Here is a 26,689-nt window from a genome sequence, read left to right as displayed (position 1 = left end):
ACTGATGTGGCACCATACTTGATGATGTGGTGCTGAAAGCTTAGTTATAAGCAGGGGACTTGCCAAGTAAGCTATTGTAAAAAATTGGGAGTGATTTGGAACTTCCACAAGTTAGGGTGCTCAACTACTGGTGCTCTTCCCCTATATGTTCTTCAAGTTGTTTTCTAATGAAGTGTGAGAAGGGGAACAATTTGGATTTGAGCATGTTAATGAAGAATATTGTTTGTGAAAATAAAAATATAGTTAACTCAATTTTTCTTTGGGCAGCAGAAAAAAGGAACAATTTGTTTTAAATGATACAGTCACTGTCCTAAAAAAAAAAGAAAGAAAGATTGGTTAGATGTTTTTGGAAAGCTGTGAGTGCATATACTAAAGTGTACATTGTGAAGAGAAGCAAATATCTTTTGTAAACTTGATATAGTACTACAATGTTTTTTGTGTTGTTTTTGAGATTGGGTTTGGTGCCTCAAGTGGTTAATGTTTGTGATTCAAAGAGGGTAGGAGCTTTTTACATGGGTTGGTTCCCATTGTTGTATTTTGGTTTGGTGCCCTTAGTTTATTAATTAAAGCTCTGTATGATGTGGTTTTTTATCCGAAAGGGTTTTCCACAAGAAAACTGTTGTTCATCTTTTGATGTTTGTTTTTCTTAAATTTTATGTAGTTTTTGCTCTAAAAAGAAGAGGTTTTTTAAAATACCGATTCACCCTCCTCTTAGTATTTTCTGTGAGTTTTTCAATTGGCATCAAAGCCAGGTTCTCTTCTGTCAAAGCTTGAGAGCCTGAGGATCTGATCATGTTAGTTTAAAATGAATGCGCTTGAAGGTCTAGCACCTAATCGAGCTTCCTCATTTGATGGATCAAATTATGCCTTTTGGAGTGTTTGTATGAAAACTTATATTATGTCTCTAGGTTTTGATGTCTGGATGAGTCTTGTTAATGGTTATACACCTCCTTCTAACCCACCAACAGATACTGATGGAAAGAAGGCCTTTGAGAATAATGCCAAGACAATGAATGCAATTTTATGTGGGTTGTTAGAGTCAGTGTTTGTTAAAGTCATGCATTGTGAGTCAACTCAAGCTATGTGGGAAAAACTTCCGAATGCTTACAAAGGAGACGAGAAGGTTAAGAATGCAAAAATCAAACACATAGGATGCTATTTGAAAGTCTCAAAATGCAAGAGGAGGAAAGCATAGCAACATATTTCTTGAGAGTAGATGAAGTGGTTAATTCCTTAAAAGACTCAAGAGAGAATCTGGATAATAAAATTGTTGGTCCCAAAATCTTAAGATTGCCACCCTTAAGATTTGATGCTAAAGTTTCACCTATTGAAGAGATGGCTGAACTTGATAAACTTATCATTGATAAGTTGTATGGAATCCCAACAACTTATGAAATGAGAACAAATGCTGAAGCATCTTCAAAAAGGGAAATGACTTTCAAAGTATCAAAGAAGGGTAAAGATAAAAGCCCTGCATCTAGTGACAATTCAGAGGAAGAAAGTGATGGTGAAGAAACTCATTTTGTGAGAAAATCTAAGAAGAGTTATGGTAAGTTTAAGGGCAAGCTATCTTTAACATGTTTTAACTGCGGAAAGAAAGAACACTTTGCTTCAAAATATCCTTATGAGAAGGAAGAGGACAACAATTATGAAAATTAACACACGATCAACAAGAAGAAATTCTTGAAGAAAAGCAAAAAGTTTTGATACTCCACAAGAAGTCTCTATTTGAAAGAGGAAAGCAACTCATCAAAAGATAGTGAGTGAGAGTCACTAAATGATGAAATCTTATTCATGGATGTATAAGAAACTTTGGCTGAAAATGATAAAGAAATTGAAGTTTATTTGGGAGAAGAAATTAGTTCTTCCCTCAATGAAATAAAGACGCTTAGAAAGAAGAAACAAGGTCTAAAAATGTTGCTACAAGAGGAAGGTAACAATGTTTGTGAAAAAATTATTGCATTAGAGGTTGCTGAAAGACAAATTGAAGATCTTAAAGTGCATATTGAAGAGGCCAAGAATCTTGAAGAAGGTATTAGAAAACAACTTAAGGACAAGGAGCTTGAATGTGAAAAACTTGAAAATGAAGTTTTCTCGTTGAGAAAGTTTGAAAAATCCTCACAATAGTTTGTAATGAGAACACTTTTTAGAAAAGTACTTTGACTCTGAATGGTTTGTTGAGCTCTCAAAATCAATCTATTGACAAGAGTGGAGTTGGTCATGATGAAGAAATGTTCTAAATCCTCTAAAGGTGAACAACAAAAGCCTAATGTTGGTTCTAAACCTAAAAACCAAAATGTCAACTTCAATAAAATATCTCATGCTGGACAAACTCATATGACTAGATCTAATAATGCTTATTTTTATGGTTATTGCTTTTCTTGCAACTATTTTGGTCACAAAGCTATGAATTGCAGAATTTTTCCTAGAAGAAATTTTAGTTTCGTGAATCAAAATCCTTTTTCTCCTCTAAGGAATTACAATATTATTTGTTATAAATACAATAACTTTGGCCATTCCACAAAGTTTTCTAAAAGTATCTTGACAGATTCATCTAAAAAGGTGGATGCTAAAAGAAAAGCAAAGGAGAATGTTAGAGTTTGGAAGAAAAAGGAGAAGCCTAGTTAAAAAATGTCTTTAGTTGTGCAAACTGATTTCCTATCTCAAAATGAGAAAGACATCTAGTATGTTGATAGTGGTTATACCAAGCACATGACTGGTGACGAGCAAATTTTTGACTCTTAGAATAATGAATGGTGGTAAAGTTAGATTTGGAGGTAATTCTTTAGCAAGAGTTGCAGGTATAAGTACTCTTGTCTTAAATGATGGAGAAACAAAAGTTGAGAATGTTTTGTATGTTAAAGGTTTGAAACATAATTTGTTGAGTGTCAGTCAGTTGTGTGATCAAGGGTATGATATTGTTTTTAATTCAGATTGTTGTGTCTTAAGTAAAAGTGGAAAGCTTATTGCTAATGCAACTAGATCAACAAATAATCTTTACATTCTTGATGATACTAATTGTGAGAAATATTGTTTAAGTCAGCTTAATGAAACTTGGCTGTGGCATAGAAGGCTTCGACAAATGCACTTTAAAAATCTAATTCAAATCAGCAACAAAGATGTTGTCAGAGACATGCCAACGCTTGAAAAACCAACAAGCATTGTTTGCAGGGATTGTTAGATGGGTAAGCAAACTAGAACAAGTTTTAAATATAAAGAATTATCCATCACTAAACCACTTGAATTAGTTCATATTGACCTATGTTGACCTACTAGGACAACAAGTTTACAAGGTGAAAAATATTTTTTGTTTTCGATAGATAATTTTCTCACATGACTTGAGCGACTTTTTTGAAAGAGAAATCTGAAGCTCTAGAAAAGTTTAAAGCTTTTAAGGTTTTAGTTGAGAATGAAAAAGATTGGAAAATCAAGTGTTTTTGCTCTGATAATGGTGGTGAATTTAATTCTAACAAGCTTTTTAGTTGCTGTGAGAGAACTGGTATTAAGAGACACATTTTAGCACCTAAAACACCAAAACATAATGGTTCAAGAAATGGTCCTAAGCATGATGAATGAGGCAAAAGTTAGTAACACTTTTTGGAAAGAGGTTGTTCATACAATAGTTTATATTTAGAACAAAGGTTTGTTGAGAGAAAAGAATAAAAAGACTCCTTATGAGCTTTGGCATGGTAAGCCAACTACAGTTAAGTATTTCATAATTTTTGGTAGTCCATGTTTTATAAAAAAAGATGATGACTATCTAGGTAAGTTTGATCCGAGATTAGATGAAGGTATCTTTCTGGGCTACTCCTCTAAAAGTAAAGCTTATAGGTACTTTAATAAAATATTGCATAAGATAGCTACAAGTGTAAATGTTAAAGTTCACGAGTTTTGTAACTCTTGTGGTGAGAATGGTAATGGTGAAAACAGTGCTAAAAAAGAGGAAATAGAAGGTGCCGCCCAACCTTCTTCTTCACATTCACAAAATGGAACAATAAGTGGCAATGTTTATAACAACTCTAAAAATGTTCAATCAGAGGTAACATACTCTTTTTCTGATTTGGAGTTTGGGACAACAGATATACATTTTGAAAATGAACCAGAAAGTAGTCATGATAAGACTATTTTTAAGACTCCTAAGTTTGTGCAAATAAATCATCGTGTTGATCAAATTTTACCTGAAAATAGAACTAGAGCTTGTTGGTTCCTTATAATTCCCTAGTAATAAAGACTCATTTCCTTGACCAAAGGGGTTCAATTCTCTGTTATCATTAGGCTACTAACTCATCAATAAGGAACTCATTCAATTGTCATCCGAGGAACGTATTCTTGAAACAGGTCTGTACTCTATGTGCACCAAGAGACTCATGAGGAATACTAACTCAAACTTAAAGCAGATAAATAAGGAATTATTAAAAATCATTAGATTCTAACATTGATTATGCTAACATCAATTTAACCTACTTAGCATGAATCTTGTAAATTTATGCAATAAATAAACTAACCAGCTAGTAACAATAAACTCTGTTTTTTCTTTGGCTGTAGGAACAATCACAGAATGAAGTTATGTGGCTGCAGGACATTCAACAAAAAGGATTCTATATAGTAAACATAAGCTCGATAGTAAACTTTTAACAAAACATGGAAGTGAATGAACGTGGATGCTCCCCAAGTGGGCCCCCTTGGTTGAGCCTCCAAAACCTTAACTAAATCTAAATATTATGTCAACATCACATACACATTGAAATTCTGAACAACAAAGATGGCAGAACTGAAATCTCTTGTTATTTCTAACTGTGAAACAAAGTACACTCAATGCTCAAGTAAAAATAAAACTGCATTCATATTCCATCCTTAACTGATGGATTTATAGAAAAATTAACAACTAACTAACTACATAGCCGATCTACTCCCAAGAAACGAGGAGGACAATTTTTATTAGAAGTAAAAGCATATAAGGGTGAATCATTCTAAGACTTAGTGTAATGAACAAATATAGGCCATGGTATCCTCTAGATCTCCTCAATAGACCAATACATGTTCTGAAACAATAACTGCATCAACCACAACTGGGAGCTCAATCAGAGTCATCAACTACCATATTGATTGATCCGACAATACTATTTGAGTAGGACTATAACTCTTTGAAACAACAACCGATGTCTATGTGTTGACAATTTAGTCTCCCCTCCAACTGCATGCATAAAAGTTAATACACACAAAACATATTTGAACAATATTACTTCTAACCAACAATTTAATCAAGCATTTCCATATCATCAAAAGAGATTTATCATATCATTTATAAGGTTGTTTAATAGATGGCAAAGTTCATAGCTTTAAACACGAAAGGGCTTATACCTATCACAACTTAAATGTGTAAGTCACAAAAATGAAAAATCTAACATAACGTAAGTCCATATAAAATAACCAAAAAGGCTACTCATCATTTCCCCCCAACTTAACTAATTCTTGTCCTCAAGCATTTGCATGTTCCTCAAATACTTCATTTCTAAAATCAATCACTTTTGTCTCCCCTGTGGCCATAACATATGGATCCCAATAAAAACCCTTACTCCCTTCTATTTCTTTCCAACGGGCATTCTCAGCTTCTTTGTCGTATGCCTAGAGGTTCTTCCAATTTGGATTAGGATATAGTAAAAGTGGAGGGTGAAATGTGAGAGGAATCCACCTTTCCTGCAATGATCTTCCCAACTGGATGTACCTGATTGACCTTTTTAACATTGCATGGTAGTTCTGCAGAGAGTATCAAACTCAAACAAAAAGGTGTCTGGGTCTTCTTTGACCAAGCCATGAAACTTTGGAAGAGAGGAGGCTAGTATATTCTTCAAATTTGCATTATCATGCTGGTTAGGAATAGGGAATTCAAAAGTGGGATTAGGAGGAGGTGGAGGACCACCTCCACCATGAGCTGCCATTTGTGGTTGATAAAGAACCATGGGTAAAATATTCTCTTCAGGGTGTTTGTTTAAGAAATCAAGGTCTCCCTCTGATAAATAAAAAATACCTTGGTTTCTAGCTTCCATAAAAGCTTCAGCAAAAGGATTTATATCTAGAGCGTGATAAAGATTTATTACAAGGTTAGACTAAGAGGGAAAAAATCTTCCTAATACATCCCTTCTTCCTCTATGCATGTAAATTTTGTCTTAATTGCCAATATGCCCACACAAAATGTTAGGTAATGGGTTTGTGCTATGTTTTTCAAGTGATTCAAAGTTTTTTCTAACTCTAATGACATGAAACAAAGGCTTTAAGATTATAAATTCTATATTCCCAATAAGTTCTTAGTTTGACACCATCCCCAACAATGATGACAAAAATGTTGGTTTCTTGTAATGCCCTAGTAATAAAGAATCATTTCCTTGACCAAAGGGGTTCAATTCTCTATTATCATTAGACTACTAACTCATTAATAAGAAATTCATTCAATTGTCAACCCAGGAAGGTATACTTGAAATAGGTCTGCACTATATGTGCACCAAGAGACTCATGAGGAATACTAACTCAAACTTAAAGCAGCTAAATAAGGAATTAGTGGAAAGCATTATATTCTAACATCAATTTAACCTACTTAACATGAAGCTTGTAACTTTATGAAGGAAATAAACTAACCAGTTGGTAACTATAAACTCTGTTTTTCCTTTGGCTGCAGGAACAATCACAAAATGAAGTTTCTGTGGCTGCAAGACAGTCAACAAAAAGGATTCTAAACAGTAAACATAAAATCGATAGTAAACTTACTTAACAAAACATGGAAGTGAATGAACATGGATGCTCCCCAAGTGGGCCCCCTTGGTTGAGCCTCCAAAACCTTAACTAAATCTAAAGATTATGTCAACATCACATACACATTGAGATTCTGAACAACAAAGATGGCAGGACTGAAATCTCTTGTTATTTTTAACTGTGAAATAAAGTACACTCGATGCTCAAGTAAAAATAAAAATACATTCATATTCCATCCTTAATTGATGGATTTATAGGAAATTTAACAATTAACTAACTACACAGCCGATCTACTCCCAAGAAATGAGGAGGACGACTTTTATTAGAAGTAAAAGCATAGAAGGGTGAATCATTCTAAGACTTAGTCTAATGCACAAATATAGGCCATGACATCCTCTAGATCTCCTCAATGGACCAACACACATTCTTAAACAATAACTACATCAACCATAATTGGGAGCTCTGTTAGAGTCATCAACGACCAACTTGACTGATCCAACAATATCATTTGAATATGACTATAACTATCTGAAACAACAACTGATGTCTCTATTTTGAATTAGTTTGGTGCAACCATGATCTGGTGGGTCCTCAAAGAGAACTGACCAGGTCATGCAACAAGAGTAACAAAACGGAAGTAATAATAAAACATTGAAAGATTACAAAATTAGATCATAATATCATCTTAGAACCTCTGGTAACCAACCGGTTATCATCATACATTCATCATAGAACATCCGGTAATCAACCAGTTACATGCAGGCTAACATGCCAGATTACAATCCATTTGGAATTCTCAAAGTCTTCTGGATCTCTAATCATGAATCTAGAATTATCCACTGCCCTACAAATGATCACATACAACCATATATATACCCTCCGGAACATATCCAGGTTGATCATAAAAGATTACATTTACCAAGACAGGAAAATGAAACGTGTAAATAGGTCGGCCCCAAGAATGAAAGGAAATTCCCCGGAAAAGAACCACCAAGAAGTGTGGATCAATAGGAAGGTCAGCCAAGGACTTAGGAACATCTAGCAAGACCCAAAATAGATCCACACGCCAAGAAACCGCTCCGGAAAAGAAGAAATCTCCAACCGGTAAGCCCAAAATTGCTCCAGAACCGAGAAACAGTCAGATCGAAAGCAATATCTTGCCGGAAAAGAATCCAAATGGACTGAGAATTTTGAATTAAGCACAAGAACTAGCCTAGAAATTGAAAATATGATCTGCAACGAAAAGCAAGCAACTAACGGAACATACCGTCAGGAACACATAAAACTGCACACTGGACTGAACAAGAACTAAACAAAAGGAAATATATGTTTTTTGGTTGATGCAAGATTTCTCATAGACTGAGGATGCTCCCGCATCATAGTCTCTCCTCCAACTACATATATAGAAGTTAATAAACACAAAACATATTTGAACAATATTACTTCTAACCAACATTTTAATCAAGCATTTCCATATCATTAAAAGAGATTTATCATATCATTTATAAGGTTGTTTAATAGATGGCAACGTTCATAGCTTTAAACAAAAAAGGGCTTATACCTATCACAACTGAAATTTCAAAGTCACAAAAATGATAAATCTAACATAACATAAGTCCATATAAAATAACCAAAAAGGCTACTCATTAGAGCTACTAGAAGGAATGTTAATTATTTTGAAAATGAAGATGTTTCCCTGCTATATATGTTTGAACCTAAGAGTTTTGAAGAAGTAGCTGAAGATAAGAACTGAATAGAAGTGATGAAAGAAGAGCTCGAGCAAATTTAGAAGAGTGAGACATGGGAACTTGTACAAAGACCCAAGGACAAGAATGTAATAGGCACAAAAAGGGTCTTCAGGAATAAATTAAATGAAGAAGGTCAAGTTGTGAGAAATAAAGCACGATTAGTGTGCAAAGGGTATGCTCAGGTGGAAGGTATAGATTATGATGAGACTTTTGCTTCTGTAGCACATCTTGAAGCAATTAAAATATTTCTTGGTTTGGCTTCTTTTGAAGGTTTTAAAGTGTTCTAGATGGATGTAAAATTTGCTTTTCTAAATGGTAATTTATGTAAGGATGTATATATTGATCATCTTGATGGATTTGTTTTATCTGACAAACATGACTATGTGTGCAAGCTGAAAAATGCATTTTATGGCCTTAAACAAGCTCTCTGTGCATGGTATGACAAGTTAGATAAGTACTTGCAACAACAAAGTTTTAGAAAAGGAATGGTGGACACCAAACTCTATGTGAAAGAAGAAGGTAAACATATGTTTATTATGGTGGTTTACGTGGATTATCTAATATTTGGTAGTGACCGTGTAGGTATGTGCAAAGAATTTGTATCTAACATGAAGAAAGAGTTTGAAATGTCTATGCTAGGAGAGTTGTCTTTCTTTTTGGGATTGCAAATAATTCAAATTGAAAAAGGTATCTTTATCTCCCAAACCAAGTATATAAGGGAGATGGTAAAAAGGTTCAGAATGGAAGACTACCATCCAATAAGTACTCCTATGGTGAAAAGGTGTAAGCTTAGTAAAGAGGATGAATCTTCGAGTATAAATAAAACTTATTACAGGTCCATGATAGGAAATTTGCTTTATGTTACAACTACTAGACTTGATATTATGCAAGCAGTTGGATATGTTGCTAGGTTTCTGGCTACACCTAAAGACACTCATGTGCAAGCAGTAAAGAGGACCTTTAAGTATCTCAAGGGTACATTGAACTTTGGCTTATGGTATCCTAAATGTTCAGATTTTACACTAGCAACTTATTGTGATGTAGATTGGGGAGGTTCAGTAGATGACAAAAAGAGCACGAGTGGTGGTGCTTTCTTTCTTGGTGGTTGTCTTGTTTCCTAGCTAAGCAAAAAACATGCTTCTATTTCTTTGTCTACAACTGAAGCAGAGTACATTGCACTCTCAAACTAAACATATTCCAATTAAGTATATTTTTTTAGAGAGCAGGTTACTAATCGGGTTGTTATGTTGGAATGTGTCCTCAAAAGAATAGACTGCTGATGTATTTACTAAGACACTTCCAAAAGAGACATTTGAATTTCTAAGACAAAAGCTTGGAGTGATTTTATTCCAACATTTATTCACAAAACAAACTTAGGGGGAGTACTTTTTGATTCATTTAATGCCCCTGTTCAAGTATTTCATTTGGTTTCAGCTATACCGGTTTTGTTCAGTCATTGATGTCAAAGGGGGAGTAGTAAGACAAGGGGGCTTCTTGGTTTAATTTGATTTAGTTTGTTTCTGAGTTTTTGGGTTGTAATCAATGGAAAAAAGGGGGAGATTGTTGATTATTTCAGTCATTGATGTCAATAGTCTACTATTGAGTTTTAGAATAGTTTGCTACTGAGTTTTAAAATCTGTTGTTGAGTCGCCTGTGTGGTAGATTGAGCTATATGAGTGTCAACGACATCATTTATTTTGCTATGTCAACTTTCTTATCATATTTAAATCTTTCACTTACTTTATGTGATTACATGTCTTCCGGTTAAAGTGATTTAGCTCATCTTCTCTTAAAGTTTAATCAAACACTTTCATAGTGATCAATTTGCAATAACATCAAATCCAAACTGCGTTGTTTTTGTTTCTGTGTGCTCATCCTATTCTCTGAAAGACATCAAATATTCTACTACTATGTTGTCACATTAACTATTGGTAGATTATAATCATATGGCAGAACGTTGTCTTTTTACAAAAGCTGATGAGCTCGAATGACAAAATGAGCTGTTACTGTAGTCACATAAATTTGTCCACTTAATTAAATGAATATTTAGTATTTATTTGATTATTTGACCATCAATCAATAATTAATTAAATTAATATTTAATTAATTCATCTTAACCCTCTTCTCCTATTAATTAAATAAATTATTTAATTTATTTGATTTAATTCACTTAACCAAATTCAGACCATTAATTAAATAAATAAATCATATTTGTTTAATTAAATCTTCTCTCACATTTAAATAAATTAATGTTTATTTAAATCCCCCAAAATCCCATCTCTCACAATTAAATAAATTAACATTTATTTAAATCACCTTTATCCTCTACCCACTTGAATAAATAATTTATTTAAAATCCTATTTATCCTCACCCACTTGAAACCTTTAATGGTTTCCTTTAAAGTCTTCAAACTTAATGGCTTCCTTCTAGAGTCTTCTCAAGCCTTTAATGGTTTCCCTTAAAGTCTTCAAACTCAATGGCTTCCTTCTAGAGTCTTCTTAATCCTTTAATGGTTTCCCTTAAAGTCTTCAAACTTAATGACTTCCTTCTAGAGTCTTCTCAAGCCTTTAATGGTTTCCCTCAAAGTCTTCAAGCATTTAATGCTTTATCTTCCTTTTTCTCATGTAAATAAATTAAGATTTATTTAAATAAAATCCAAAATTCACATTCACATTTAAATAAATTAATATTTATTTAAATATCTATCCAAATGCAAATTACACCATTTAATTGAAATAAATGATTTTATTTCAATTGAAAATCCCAAAATTCCTCCCACTTGCATTCTCCTACAAAATCCACTTGCATGCCTAAATCCCTTCTAGATTCTTCTAACTCCTTCTAATTAGCCTAATCCTATCCTAATCATTGTCACATTCCTAAATACTTCCAAACCATTAAAGACTCTTACATAACCATTTATGGTTAACTCACCTTTTACCTTTGGTTAGAGACTTTCCTCTAACTTAACCATCCTTTTGACTCATGGGTGTCTTCAAAGCATTTATTTCTTTGACTAAGGTAACCATTTAACCCTTGCACATTCCTTTATCCCTTGGATAAAAGGAATATCCATTAACCTAACCCTAACCCAACCCCCTAGGGTAACCATCATGTCCCCTCAAAAATTCAATGCTCCTTATCTCTCCTCTCAATCCTCCTCATGGTGACACTTGTCAACATGGGATTGGGTTGAAAGTCTCACATGGATTGAAGATCTTACAATCCTAACCCTTGTTAAGATTGCTCAATCTTAACCCTTCATTTCCCCATTTCTTCTATAAATAGAACCCTTCTCCTCAAGCAAAGAAGGAAGAATTAGAGTATTGTTGTTATACTGGTATTAGCATAGATTTTTTTCATAGCATCACTATCTACACTTGCATATCATTTGTTTATCATTTTCAACCATCTTGAATCTTCATATGGCATCCATGGCTAGTGCTAAAAGCTGAGAGCTACACTCATGTGGAACTTGGAGAGGAGAGGAATGAGGGAGGAGCAACTATGTGCATCTTGATTAGCATTTGGAGGAGTATACTTTATCTATTCTATGTTTGTATGCTTTCTATTTCATGCTTAATATCTCTCTTGATATGCCTGTTTAGGATAATCTTTTGTTGCTAACACTAACGCTTGTTTCTTGTGCTCTTGTGTGTGTTGCCATCAAACAGACTTTCTAATCCTTTTTGTAGAGCATCAGTTATGATGATGTTTTTTTTGTGTTGATTGGAATCATAAATATGAGCAGTTACGGTCAAAGTGCGCAACAAGGAGGTTGTGTATTGGAGTTTTTTTAAGATAAAAGACTGTCATTTTTATTGTATAGAGATCGTGGCCATAAGAAAAACCTTTATGTATTCCCTTGGGACTGTCATTTGGGTTGGTGGCTCAACTGGTTAATGTTTGTGATTCAAAGAGGGTAGGAGCTCTCTACGTGAGTTGGTGCTCATTGTTGTAATCTGGGTTGGTGCCCTTAGTTTGTTAATTGAATCTTTGTATGATGTGGTTTTTTATCTAAAAGGGTTTTCCATGAGAAAACTGTTGTTCATCTTTTGATGTTTGTTTTTCTTAAATTCTATGTGATTAGTGCTCTAAAAAGAAGAGGTTTTTTAAAATACTGATTCACCCCTCCCTCTTAGTATTTTTTTTTTTTCCAGCAAATGCCCCAACACGTGCAACACAAGGAAGTTGTTAAATAGAATATCTCATATGGAGTTGCCACGAACATGTTTGCAGGGATATTCACAAAATGAATTAGTTAAAATTTTCTAACAAATAAGCTTGAAGATGAATGTAGTCTCATGGATTGCCATACTAGCAAGGATGCACAAATGTCCATTTGTTGAAAATACTTTAGAAACTTTCAAGCGAATGCAATGAGTAGGCATGAAGCCCAATTCTGTGACTTTTTCAAGCATTTTTTTGCCCATGCCACAATGGGAAACCTGGACAATGTACAAAAATACATCAAAGCATGAAGAAGAAAGGAATTCTATCAAATGTGTAGTTGCAGCTGCGATAATAAACATACGTGCAAATTATAAAATCATAGGCACTATAATTAAATTGTTTGACAAGGTCTCAAAAGAAATGTCAAAGCATGAAATCCAATGGTTTAAAAAAATGGTTTTGTTGAAAATAGATTAAGAATTGATTCTAAATAAGTATCTCGTTTATTAATTGATTTATTCTAGAGATTGCAATGTCCATTTGGAACAAATGGAACACATTTAAAGGAGGTGAACAATTAAAGTGAATAGTAAAATGAGATTTTGATAGATAAAAAATAGATTTGGAGAATATTTGTTCCAAAGATGGTGTTTTTACACTGATTTTATTTTATTAGTGGGGTAAAATGCGAGATTGTGATCTTTTGCATTAGTGAAATATTTTCACCCTGGAATAAAATGTTTTCACAAAAGCTATGGGTTAGGTGAAATTGGAGGTTAAAGTTATGAGGGAAATTTTTTATAAATTTATATGACATATTATTTACAAGAGTGCAAGTTGAAGACTATAAATTTATTAATAAACTGATTATATTTTGTATCTTTTGGATGATAAATGAATACTTTTTTTAACTGGATGTAACGATTTGAAGCGCTCCCTTAATATTATAAAAGGGAAATCAGGATCGAAAGAAAGATGAAAAGGAAGAAAAAAAAGAGAACATTATAACATATTATTATTTTGTCATTGTCTTATATTTTCCCAGGGTTTTCAACAAAATGTGTATAAACTTCATGTTTGGAAAATAGCTCAGTTGTTCGTTGGTATAATGAGGAAACCATCATTGAATTGTCTCCAGGTTGTAATCTCCATGTTCATGCTCCATGTTCATGGAAATTAGGTTATTAAGGATATCTTTGATTTGTTGTAGCATCATTGCTTGTGTGTAATATTTTGTGTGGGTTTCCTCAAGGAGGAATTAAACTCCATTCAATTTATTACAGTGATCTTGGAGAATAAATCAGGATTAGTAAGAAGAATTTAGAAAAAAAAAGTCTTAAAATATCATACTTACACACATTTTCAATTTCATGTTTTAGGAGTAGGAGTAGGATTTAGGTTTAAATTCAATTTATTTCAGATATTCATGCCATTTTGAAGTAGAGGCTAATTAAAAGTTTAATAGAAAGTTATAATATACTTAATCATTAAAAGGTACACCCACCTTGGTATAGCAGAACTAAAATGGTAGGAAAAATCAATCTTCTTCAAGGTTGATCCTCATTTGTTGGCCAAAATCAATGTTAAACCTAATCATAAAGCTCGACATACTTTTAGGGTTTGGCAACTTGCGGTTTTGGAAACCAAGATAAATCAAGTGTAGAAGGACAATAGTATCCATAATTTCTCATAAGGTAATACTTGTGGATGGTTTTAGGTAGCTTTGATTGCCCTCTCCCAGATACAACAAACCATTCCTGTGAAATTGCTCCAATGACCTTTCTTTTCTTTGAACTTGCTTTGTGATAACGTGGAATCCCAATGAGAGTATTTCACTCTATTTGGGAGTCAAAAATAGATTTGTATGGTGGCACGGTCTAGGGTTATGAGAACCATATTATCTTTTGTTTTCACCTCCTTGGCATTTGGGTTACACCTATTTATGCATTCAAGTACTAGCTCAATGCATTGTGTAGCAATTGGGAAAGCATCTGCTTTGAGTAACCCGCTTCCTATTAAGCTCTGCATGATTACTGATAGTTCTGATACTTAATATAAGTACAGATCCAATAGCCAACAAGATGAAAGGGGGGGGGGGGGTGAATCATACAAACTTAATCATCCATAAAAACATCAGATTCAACCTCGATAACATATATATTAGTAATATAACCAAAACTGTTAAACATGCAAACTCAAAAGCATATGAACAATATAAACCTCATAACACCAGATTTAACGTGGAAACCCAGATAGGGAAAAACCATTGTGGGATTTCGGACCCACTAAGAAATATACTCTTCTAGAGTATACTCGGTTAAAAGCAAATCCTGTTAAAGATTACAAACACAATGCTATATGTGACCCGGTTAAGGGATTTCCCTCAAATCTGTTAGGATCTTCACTTTGTTAGAAGTGACCTTGTTAAAGGATTTCAAACACTCAATCAGAATGTCACCTTGCTAGAGGGTTTACATATAAGACTATTAAGTCCACTCGGTTAAGAGATTTTCTATCACTTTCACAAAATAACAGTAATAAAAATCTATCTGCAACTTCACATCTAAAATGCTAAAGCAGATTCTTATTTGTTCAATACAATCTAGACATAGAACTAATCTTGTCTATCTGCTGGGCTTCTATACTCTGTTATTCTAACAGATCTTCAAGCTTCTGTGCTCGGTAATCACTATGTAGCATCCCTGTGCATACACTTGCCCACATAGATTGTTTATCAACAGTTTCCTATTTATAAACAATTATGTAACCTCTTAATCTCCTTGATCACATTTCCCATGATCAATCATAGCCATCAAATCTTCAATCTTGTCCAGGTTCAATGCATCTTTCGATCTGAAAACATTTTACCTCACCTTGGAACTTGCATACTAGTCTTGGAACTTGTGCCAAGGTATTGCGGTTCAATCTGAGCTGTAGATCTTCATGCCGACTTTTCATTGCCTTACATTCATTAACAAACTTCTTCCACGGCTTACCAATCATTTAATCCGCTCTAGCTCATCACCTTCCTTCATTAAATACTGCATGTAAACATTTAATGCATTCTGTTATAGCTCGGTTACAACTTGATAACAACTCGGTGAATACTAAACTTCACTCGGTAGACATTCCGCCTTCATTAATCGATAGCGATAACCTTAGGGTTTACCGACTAGGTTCCTTAGGGTTTACCGACTAGGTTCTTTGCTTGATAACATAGTATAGTATTAACCTTTACAATTTACAACATATGTATGATGTGAAAACAATCTAAAACATCATGATCTCATCATTGTCTGACTTGGTAGTAGTTGCCCATTGAATACCTTATTCATCCCCTTATTCATCATATTCTTTCCTGTGTCTTTTGCCGACATCTTTATAATCTTCATATCATACTTCTCAAGATATGGCAACATCATACTGAATTAGAAAATCAATTTCTTGACATCAATGACAAAATAATAATATCAAGACAATAAAACATCTTTAATCAGTTATATACATAATCATCAACAACCTTCTCAATATCTTATGAAATGCCAACAATCTTTCATTGTTTGTTATAATGCAATATTGCCAACAATCTCCCCCTTTGGCATTGATGGCAAAACCAATTGATTTGACCTTAATAGATTCGGATTGCTATGATTCTGAAATGTTGAAATACTCTCCCCCATACATTAGACTTCTCCTCATTTCTGTCTTCTTTCCAATCTGTAGTCTGCACAGTTTGCTTTTAGTCTTCTCCCCTGATAGGTCTTCTCTCAGTTGTCTCTTCTTTATAGTAGTCTTCTCCCCCTTTGACAACAATGCCAAAAAGTAAAGAACTAAAACATAATTTCTTTCTGTAAGAAGTTATTTCTTGCTGTTGTGTATCAACTAAGTCTCGGTTAGAGCATTTGTCTTCAATTCCTGTTCCCTGTAATATTTCCTGTATTAATTCTAGTACACTTTTAGAAAACATCCTAAAGTGTATAACTCAGCATCAACTCCCAAAAGATATTCATTAGAGTCATCGGATTGATGCTTTCACCGAACTCGGTCAGTGAGTAGAAGATAGGGGTAGGACCCCTAACTGACTTATGAGATATTCAAAAGTGTCCTTTGGTAGTGGTTTGGTGAAGATATCTGCTATTTGTTTCTTTGTGCTAACATACTCCAATACCACTTTCTTCTCTTGAGCTTCTTCTCTAAGATAATGATATTTGATAGATATGTGCTTTGTCTTAGAGTGCATAACAAGATTCTTTGAAATATTAATGGCACTAGTATTGTCACAGAATATAGTTACTAGCTCGGTAACTTTTTCATTTATACCTTCCAAAAGTTGTTTGATCCATGCAATGTTGGTACAATTCAATGCTGCAACAACGTATTCAACTTCTGCTGTTGACTGTGAAACACATCCTTGTTTCTTGCTAAGCCAACTCACTAGTCTTTCTCTTAAAAAGAAAACTCCTCCACTTGTGCTTTTCCTATCATCAATGTTGCCTACCCAATCAGCATCAGTATAAACTTTTAAATCAAAATCATTTCCTTTCTGATATACTAAGCCATAATCCTCTGTGCCTTTCAAGTATCTAAAAATTCTTTTGATTGCTGTCATGTGTGTTTCCTTAGGATCTGCAGAGAATCTTGCAACTATACCTACTGCATGTGCTATGTCTGGTCTATTGTGAACAACATATTGTAGTTTTCCAATCATGGATCGGTAGAGTGTCTCATCAACAGATGCAGATTCATCATTCTTTGATAATTTGCAATTGGTAGTCATAGGAGTACTTACTGGTTTTGAATCATCCATTCTAGATTTCTTCAAGATTTCCTTTATGTACTTGGATTGAGTAATGAAAATCTCATTTTTCATTTGCAGTATCTGTAAACCTATAAAATACTTTATCTCACCGATTAATGACATCTCAAATTCTTTGCTCATTTCATTTCCAAAGTTCTTGCATAAAGAGTCATTTCCACAAAATATAATTTCATCAACAAATATGGCTGAGATCAGTATTCCATTTTCATCATTCTTCATGTACATGTTGTTGTTCTCACTTGTCCTTATAAAACTAATCTTAATCAAATAAGAGTGCAATATTTCATACCATGCTCTTGGTGCTTGTTTCAAACCATATAAAGCTTTGTTCAATTTACATACCTGATCTTTATTATTGTCTTCAACAAATCCTTCAGGTTGTTGAATGAAAACTTCTTCTTCTAATATTCCATTCAGAAATGCAGATTTGACATCCATTTGATATATCTTGAAGTTCTTGAAAGCAGCATAGGCCAACAATGTTCTAACTCCTTCAAGTCTAGCAACAGGTGCAAAAGTTTCACGATAATCAATTCCTTCTTCTTGAGCATAACCTTTGCAAACTAGTCTTGCTTTGTTTCGAATGACTTCACCTTTTTCATTTAGCTTGTTTATGAAAATCCACTTTGTACCGATTACATTTTTGTCCTTCGGTCTTGGGATTAGTGTCCATGTGTCATTCTTCTTGATTTGATCAATCTCTTCTGTCATAGCATTTACCCAATCTTCACTGTTAAATGCCTCTTTTACTATTCTCGGTTCAAATTTAGATATCAAGCATGTGTTCTGTCTCAGTTTGTTCCTTGTCATCACTAGATCATCCTTATCTCCTATAATCTGACTTGGTGCATGATGTCTTCTGACATACTTGGCTAATACAGGCTCGATAGGTTCTGTATGATCTTCTTCATCACTCGGTAACTGGATATTCTCTTCATTTTCTTCAACAGTCTTCTCGGTTGAACATAGACAAATTCATCATAGTCTTCTGGTTCCTTGGAATTTCATTCATCATTTCTTTCTACAAATTCATCAATTTTCACATTTGCACTTTCTACTATTTTGTTAGATGATTTGATCAAACATTTAAATGCTTTGCTTCTAGAAGAGTAACCTAGAAACATTCCTTCCTCACTTTTCTGATCAAATTTGCCATTTCTATCATCTTTATGAACATAGCATCTACTTCCAAAGATTTAAAAATAACTAACATTAGGTTTCTTATCATACCAAATTTCATATGGTGTCTTCAAAGTACCTTTCTTCAATTGAACTCGGTTCAAGGTGTAAACAGATGTGCTTATTGCTTCTCTCCAAAATGTTTGTGGCACCTTCTTTTCAATCATCAGTGTTCTAGCACAATCCACAATAGATCTGTTTCTTCTTTCAGCTATTCCATTATGCTGTGGAGTTCTCGGTGCAGAGACTTGTCTTTTAATACCATGATCATTGCAAAATAAGTTGAACTCATCAGATGTGAACTCTCCTCCTCTATCTGATCTAAGACATTTCAGTTGTCTTCCTGTTTCATTTTCAACTCTTGCCTTGTACCATTTAAACATTTGAAAAGCTTCTGATTTTTCTTTTAAAAACATTACTGACATCATCCTTGAATAGTCATCCACAAATAATATGAAATATTTATCACCATAATAACTTTGAACTTTCATAGGACCATAAAGATCAGTGTGCACTATATCTGAAATTCCCTTAGAAGTGTAGGACTTACTTGTAAAGCTTGATCTTGTCATCTTACCCATCTGGCATCCTCGACACATAGCATTCTCAGGTTTTTAAAGACTCAGTAGACCTCTTACTCTGTGCTTCTTACTTATTTTGATCAGATTATCAAAATTGACATGACAAAACCTTTTATGCCATAACCAGGTATCATCAATCTTTGCATGCAAACACATATTCCGAGTTGAGTCAAGGTGAAATGTATTACCTTTTGTTTGTGTCCCGGTAGCAGCTAACTTTCCATTTTTGTCATGAACTTTGACAATTCCCTTCTGAAATTCTATTCGGTAACCTGTGTTGTTTAGCTATACTACACTCAACAAATTGTATTTCAAACTTTCAACCCAATAAACATCATTGCATCTAGCATTATCAAGAAGTGTTATAGATCCTTTACCTCTTACCGGACATGGTGCATCATTACCAAATCTAACATAGCCTCCATCATAATCTTCTAATATAACAAACTTGTGTTTATCTCCTGTCATATGATGTGAGCATCCACTATCTATAATCCAAGAATCATTAGTGTTTATGTGAGCTATTAGAGCTTTTTCTTCATACCTTTCTTCATCTGAGCCATCCTTGATAGCCACATAAACTACTTCCTCTATATCAGTCTCATCTGATTTATCATCATTAGATTCCTCATCAGCTATTAGGCATGTCTTTCTATCTCTTCTTTTGAAGTCTCGGTGTCCTCTGTAATGATTATCTTTCTGTCTATCATCTCGGTAATCTCTTCTTTCCATAAAATCTTTGTCAGGACAGTTAGAAGCCATATGTCCTATCTTATCACAATTGAAACATTTCAAAGGTAGTTTTCCTTTATACTTACCTTTGCCTCTCGGTAACCTTTTGGCTAATAGTGCTTCAAACTCTTCTTGCTTTCTGATTTCTTCATACAGTTTGTGCACTTCTTCAATGTTCTTCTGAAATCTTTCACTTGCTCCACTATGATCTCCTTCAGAGTACTTATACTTTCTTTCATTGTAATCATTAGATTCATCAAGATGAAAAGAACTAAATGCAGATTCAACTTTATTTACCGAAGATCCACTGTTATCAAAATTACTTAACTCAAATGCATGTAGCTTGCCAATAGTAGCATCCAAAGAAACTGGCATATTAGGTACATACCTCAATTCATTGATTGCAAAGACTCGGATTGCATAAGCTAGTAGAAGGGTTCTCAACAACTTACTTGTTATATCCTTTTCTTCAATAGTTCCACCTGCTCCTTTGATTTGATTGACAAACTCCTTTAGTCTTGCACTGTACTGAGTTATGTTCTCACCTTCATTCATCCTCATAGATTCAAGTTGTCCTCTCAGACTATCTACTTTTTCTCTTTGAACATGTTCATCTCCTCCATATACTGATATGAGCTTATCCCACATTGCCTTTGCATCATTGCAGCCTTCTAGATCATTAAACTCTGAATCAGTTAATGCAGATGTTATTTCAATCATTGCTTGAATATGTTCTTGCTTTGCCCTTATCTCTTCCATAGTCAATGGATAGGTGCTCAGTGCAACAAAATCATTCTCCAACTCCTGATAGATGTAGCTTCATCCTTTTCTGCCATGTAGAGAAACTTGACTTGTTCAGCTTTGGTGCATCCCTCTTATACATCTTTGGATCTTTAACTCAAGTGCCTTTAAACTTTCCTTCCGGAGTCCAAAGCTCTGATACCAATTGATAGTTCTGATAATTAATATAAGTACAGATCCAATAGCCAACAAGATGAGGGGGGGGGGGGGTGAATCATACAAACTTAATCATCCATAAAAACATCAGATTCAACCTCGGTAACATATATATCAGTAATATAACCAAAATTGTTAAACATGCAAACTCAAAAGCATATGAACAATATAAACCTCATAACACCAGATTTAACGTGGAAACCCAAATAGGGAAATACCACTGTGGGATTTCGGACCCACTAAGAAATATACTCTTCTAGAGTATGCTCGGTTAAAAGCAAATCATGTTAAAGATTACAAACACATTGCTAGATGTGACCCGGTTAAGGGATTTCCCTCAGATCTGTTAGGATCTTCACTTTGTTAGAATTGACCTTGTTAAAGGATTTCAAACACTCAATTAGAATGTCACCTTGCTAGAGGGTTTACATATAAGACTGTTAAGTCCACTCAGTTAAGAGATTTTCTGTCACTTTCACAAAATAACAGTAATAAAAATCTATCTGCAACTTCACATCTAAAATGCTAAAGCATATTCTTATTTGTTTAATACAATCTAGACATAGAACTAATCTTGTCTATCTGCTGGGCTTCTATACTGTTATTCTAACAGGTCTTCAAGCTTCTGTGCTCGGTAATCAGTATGTAGCATCCCTGTGCATACACTTGCCCACATACATTGTTTATCAACACTTTCCTATTTATAAACAATTATGTAACCGCTTAATCTCCTTGATCACATTTCCCATGATCAATCATAGCCATCAGATCTTCAATCTTGTCCAGGTTCAATGCATCTTTCGATCTGAAAACGTTTTACCCCGCCTTGGAACTTGCATACTAGTCTTGGAACTTGTGCTAGGGTATTGCGGTTCAATCTGAGCTGTAGATCTTCATGCCGACTTTTCATTGCCTTAGATTCGTTAACAAACTTCTTCCACGACTTACCAATCATTTAATCTGCTCCAGCTCATCAGCTTCCTTCATTAAATACCGCATGTAAACATTTAATGCATTATGTTATAGCTCGGTTACAACTTGGTAACAACTCGGTGAATACTAAACTTCACTCGGTAGACATTCCGCCTTCATTAACCTATAGCGATAACCTTAGGGTTTACCGACTAGGTTCCTTAGGGTTTACGAACTATGTTTTTTGCTTGATAACATAGTATAGTATTAACCTTTACAATTTACAACATATGTATGATGTTAAAACAATCTAAAACATCATGATCTCATCATTGTCTGACTCGGTAGTAGTTGCCCATTGAATACCTTATTCATCCCCTTATTCATCATATTATTTCCTGTGTCTTTTACCGACATCTTTATAATCTTCATATCATACTTCTCAAGATATGGCAACATCATACTGAATTAGAAAATCAATTTCTTGACATCAATGACAAAATAATAATATCAAGATAGTAAAACATCTTTAATCAGTTATATACATAATCATCAACAACCTTCTCAATATCCTTATGAAATGCCAACAATCTTTCAGTGTCTGTTATAATGCAATATTGCCAACAGATTACATATCTATTACGGGTTTCACATTCTTTGCCAAAATTCATCTAAATTGACATGTCTGAGCTTCATGTCTCCTATTGTTTGTAACAAGCTAGTCAACCTATCCAAATGCTCATAGCCTTGTATTTAGATTTCATTTTCTTGAATTTACAAAATTTTCATATAAATCAACTATAAAGTCTCTCAATTGGAACTACCTTATTTCACCTAAATTTTGATATCCAATTTTGAATAAAATGCAAGCATTTTGCTAGTTACATATTAGTCACCTTTTTAGATATAGTTGGCAAGGTTGTTGAATTTATGCACAGTGCTTAATCTCCTTTACAATTTTCTCCTTTGATCACAATTGAGCTTCTGAATGATTTCTTTTAGGGCTAAAACAAAGATAAATAAATTAGTTTGAAAGTATAATTAATGCACACCTACTTCGGCCCTTGCAATAAATACATTGAATTTGAAATTTGGCATCATAATGTTACTTATGAGGTTTTCAAATGTATTGTCAGGCTTTGTTATGAGTTCTGAAGATTGTTTTAGTAGCGGTACACAAAAGCCTTTCGTCTTTTGATTTCTTCATGCTTTGGAAAAGAGTAGTTCATAGAATTCTTTCGGGAAGCGACCTTGGTGCTTGAACTCTCCTTTAGGTCCAAAACATTCCACAAACCATCTTAAAAAGTGCTATTAAGTTTTGGCCTTGATTTTTGAACTTTGTCTTCGATGTGTCAGAACTTTACTTTCCTTTGTGCTTTGATGCCACTTGATCAGTCAGGCTCAAATAAAAGTTCAAGAACCATCGTTGGAGTCCGACACTCCATGTTGAACTGCAAGACTTTAATGATGGGGCATCATGAAGTAATAGAACATTTGGAACTAAGACAAAAGTGACAAAATTAAAAAATAAAGGATGAGGGTTTATCAAAGGCTGAAGTAGATGTCGAGGACTGACGTTTGAAGTTGAACTTATCCAAGACCAATAAGATTCAAAAGACACTTAAGGAAAAACAACATAGACTAGTTCAAAATGACTCAAGTCAGATTCCAACAGGGGTTCAAGAACTAACTCACAAAGCCGACAAACTTAGAAAGACAACTTAAATGAATTTCACTCAACTTAAAAAATTACAAAGGTAAGATCAAAGATTAAATGGAGTGATTGAAATTAAGGTAACAACTAGCTCTGACTGTGGATGAAGATTGAAAAGGATGAAGTCATGAACTTAAAATCTCTGGTTTTGCAAAACTAGGACATGATAAAACATTAAAAAATAAATGATGACAAACAAAGATGAACACCAAAAATGAAAATCGACAAAACTAAACTGTTATAATACAAGGTAGGGGTTACCTTCTTTACATCCGGTACAATTTTAGGTCTTGCCCAGTGTAAGGGAGAGGCAGAATTGTGCCATTTGGATATGCTAATCTGAATGTGTTGCTTCCAGAAGCTTGTTGAACTTTGAATGGTCCCTTTCATAATGAATCAAACTTTCCATGTGCTCCCCTTGGCTCCTTTCTCTTATCCCACAACAAGACCATGTCTCCTTCCATGAAATTTTTAGGTCTGGCCTTTTAGTCAAATAACTTCTTCACCTTTTCTTGATGCAATGTAATCCTATTCACCATATCTTCTCTTTGTTCTTCAATTTTGGAAAGATACATAATTCTCTTCTCTAAAGAACTTTGTAACTCTTGATCTTCAACCACCACTTGCAATTTTGATGTAGCTAATTCAAAAGGTAGGAGTAAAGCAACTCCAATTCCATAAACCAACTAAAATGGTGACATGCCTATAGCCCATTTTGGAGTCATTCTGTCATTTCATAATACTTCATAGATTTTTTTATGCCAATATTTTGGTTATCACTCACCAACTTCTTCATAATTGTAATTAGATTTTTATTGCTTGATTCTGCTTGTCTATTACCTTGCAAATAATAGTATGATGAGTGCGAGAGCGAAAACGAAATACTGAAGAGCACAAGAATATAATGAGAGGGGGGTGGATTAGTATATTAATTAATTTTAACTTTTTCGACTTCAATCAAAATCATATAACTTATCTCAAAAACATATTCATTGCATACCAACATTCATGTGTGATCTAACTAATATGAACACAAGATATATACATGGAAACCTTTAGAGGAGGAAACCATGCCAATTTTTTTTTTTTATATAATAGTTCTTTTACAATGTTTGTAGACACCAACCTACTAGATGCACCAATCCACTGGAAGAACCAACTCCAACTCCGAAATCTGCTTTTATGAGCACCAACTCCCACTTTAAAATTTGTGAACACCAAACCACTTCTCATAGATCTGATTTTCCACCTTGACACTGTTGCTATAACAACGAATGATGGACATCTAATTTCCTTTACTGTATTCTTTCTCCTTTAAATCTGCATAAATTCCCCTAACACTTATTCGTCATACATGAACTGCATATATTCTTCAATATAAATATGAAACACTCTTCATAATTATCTGTCCAATGTCTGTTCTATATCTGAAATATAATCTGTCCATATACCTGGAACTGGTCTTCTCACTGTCTCCCTATAAATCTGCACTTGATCCTTATCTCTTCTCATGTATATGTTGTTCTATTTCCAGCACAAATCTGTGCAAGAAAAATTTCTCTAGTAATCCTCCTTACCTTAGTGTGCTCTCACGAGCTCCTTTTTTGTATTACACACTTACCCCTTGCCAAAATGGTTTAATTCCTTTATATATCTCTCTTATAAATTTTCATAGAGGTTGTATCCCTTTAATCCAAACCATAATCATATTGATTATGCTCGTTTAATTGATATATTTTCTTCCCAAATCGTACTTTGTGTACTTATAGTTTTCATAAACTTTGATTGGTTCTTTTCATATGTTAACCAAACCTTTTCATAACTATATTAATGAATATAAAACACCCTTCCACGTATGCTTAACCAAACCATCGTATATGTATTATCCTATCTTAGCTTATTTTTTTGAAAATAAATTGTATTAGTATACTCTAAAGATCTGCATATTATGACCTACCTTCAACTACATAACAACAACCAATACGATCTGCCTTCAGCCATGTATGGATATGTCTTTTGTTTCTGTCTTCAAACACGATCTGCCATATTTCTTGTGAATAAGACAAATTTGTCTTATTTGAAGGTTTGTATTTTAGTGGGGTTCTAACATAAGGAGGTGGGCCCTACAAATCTTTGTCTTTTAGTGCGGAATACTGCATAAGGGGGTGGGTCTCATAAACAATTTATTTGTAGATAAGTAGGAGGTATTTTCCATAGCAAGTCAAACTATGATATTGCTATCAGGGTTCAACTGCGTAGTTTTTGAGTCAAACTCATTGACATATGTTTCATGAGTAGTGGTTCACAAGAACCCATCTCTCATGAGAATGAATGGTCCACTTAGCACTCATTGCATCTAGGTGACGCTCATAGGGGTGAAGCATTAGGACTTCCCGGGAGGTCACCCATCCCAGTATTACTCCAACTCAAGCGTGCTTAACCCCTACTTATCAATTGATGAGCTTAAGGGGCTCTATAATGACTGGTTCATAAGGCACAACACTTGCTGAAGGTTTTGCAAATGGGGTTGCAAGCTAAGTGGGTTTAACCTTGGAGGGAACTCTGTGGTTAAGCGTGCTTGAGTTGGAGTAGTATTGAGATGGGTGAAGGATGTAAAACTTGATTTGCTAGATCGCTGCCTTGTTTTCAGTCTTCCAATTTTTACAAATGAATCCGATACATATACATTAGAATGAGAGTGAAGGATGTAAAACTTGATTTGCTTAACAACTTTCACCACAACAAATGCTTGCTTCTCCGCTGGAGAATAATTCAACTCATGCTTCTATAAAGGAACACTCATAAAAGCAATTGGGGCTTTTATATCTTGATCATTATTTTGCAATAAAATAGCAAATAAAGTATGATCAGATGCATAATAGTAGAGGATAATTTTTTACCAAAGTTTGGGTGAACCAACATGTGCATAATGGCTGTCTTGATATCTTCGAAGGCTCTCTTCCCATTATCATTCCATTTGAAGCCTTGTCCTTCTTTCATCATGTCTACTATGTTTTTAGTGATTTTGAAGAAATCTGGAACAAATCTTCTCAAGAAATTTACCTGGCCAAAGAAAGATTTGACACCAGTTTTGCTAGAGGGTAGACTAAATTGTCGGATGGCCCT

At 34.2% G+C, this 26,689-nt stretch overlaps 1 protein-coding gene across 1 annotated transcript; it reads left to right on the top strand.

Annotated features, from left to right (window-relative positions):
• The first annotated feature begins 9,235 nt into the window (after window positions 1–9,235).
• Window positions 9,236–9,616, top strand: LOC131870390 (secreted RxLR effector protein 161-like). Its single transcript, XM_059215881.1, has one exon. It carries the CDS (start codon window positions 9,236–9,238, stop codon window positions 9,614–9,616), a length of 381 nt encoding a protein of 126 aa, XP_059071864.1.
• Window positions 9,617–26,689: the final 17,073 nt, after the last annotated feature.

Source organism: Cryptomeria japonica, chromosome 2, assembly GCF_030272615.1.
Source record: "Cryptomeria japonica chromosome 2, Sugi_1.0, whole genome shotgun sequence".
NCBI lineage: Eukaryota > Viridiplantae > Streptophyta > Pinopsida > Cupressales > Cupressaceae > Cryptomeria > Cryptomeria japonica.
Note: the sequence above shows the minus strand (reverse complement) of the source record. Positions and strands in the feature narration are given on the sequence as shown.

What these genes read in the sequence shown, in the direction of transcription:
- LOC131870390 (XM_059215881.1), top strand. Translation starts at nt 9,236, where the DNA reads ATGGAAGACTACCATCCAATAAGTACTCCTATGGTGAAAAGGTGTAAG.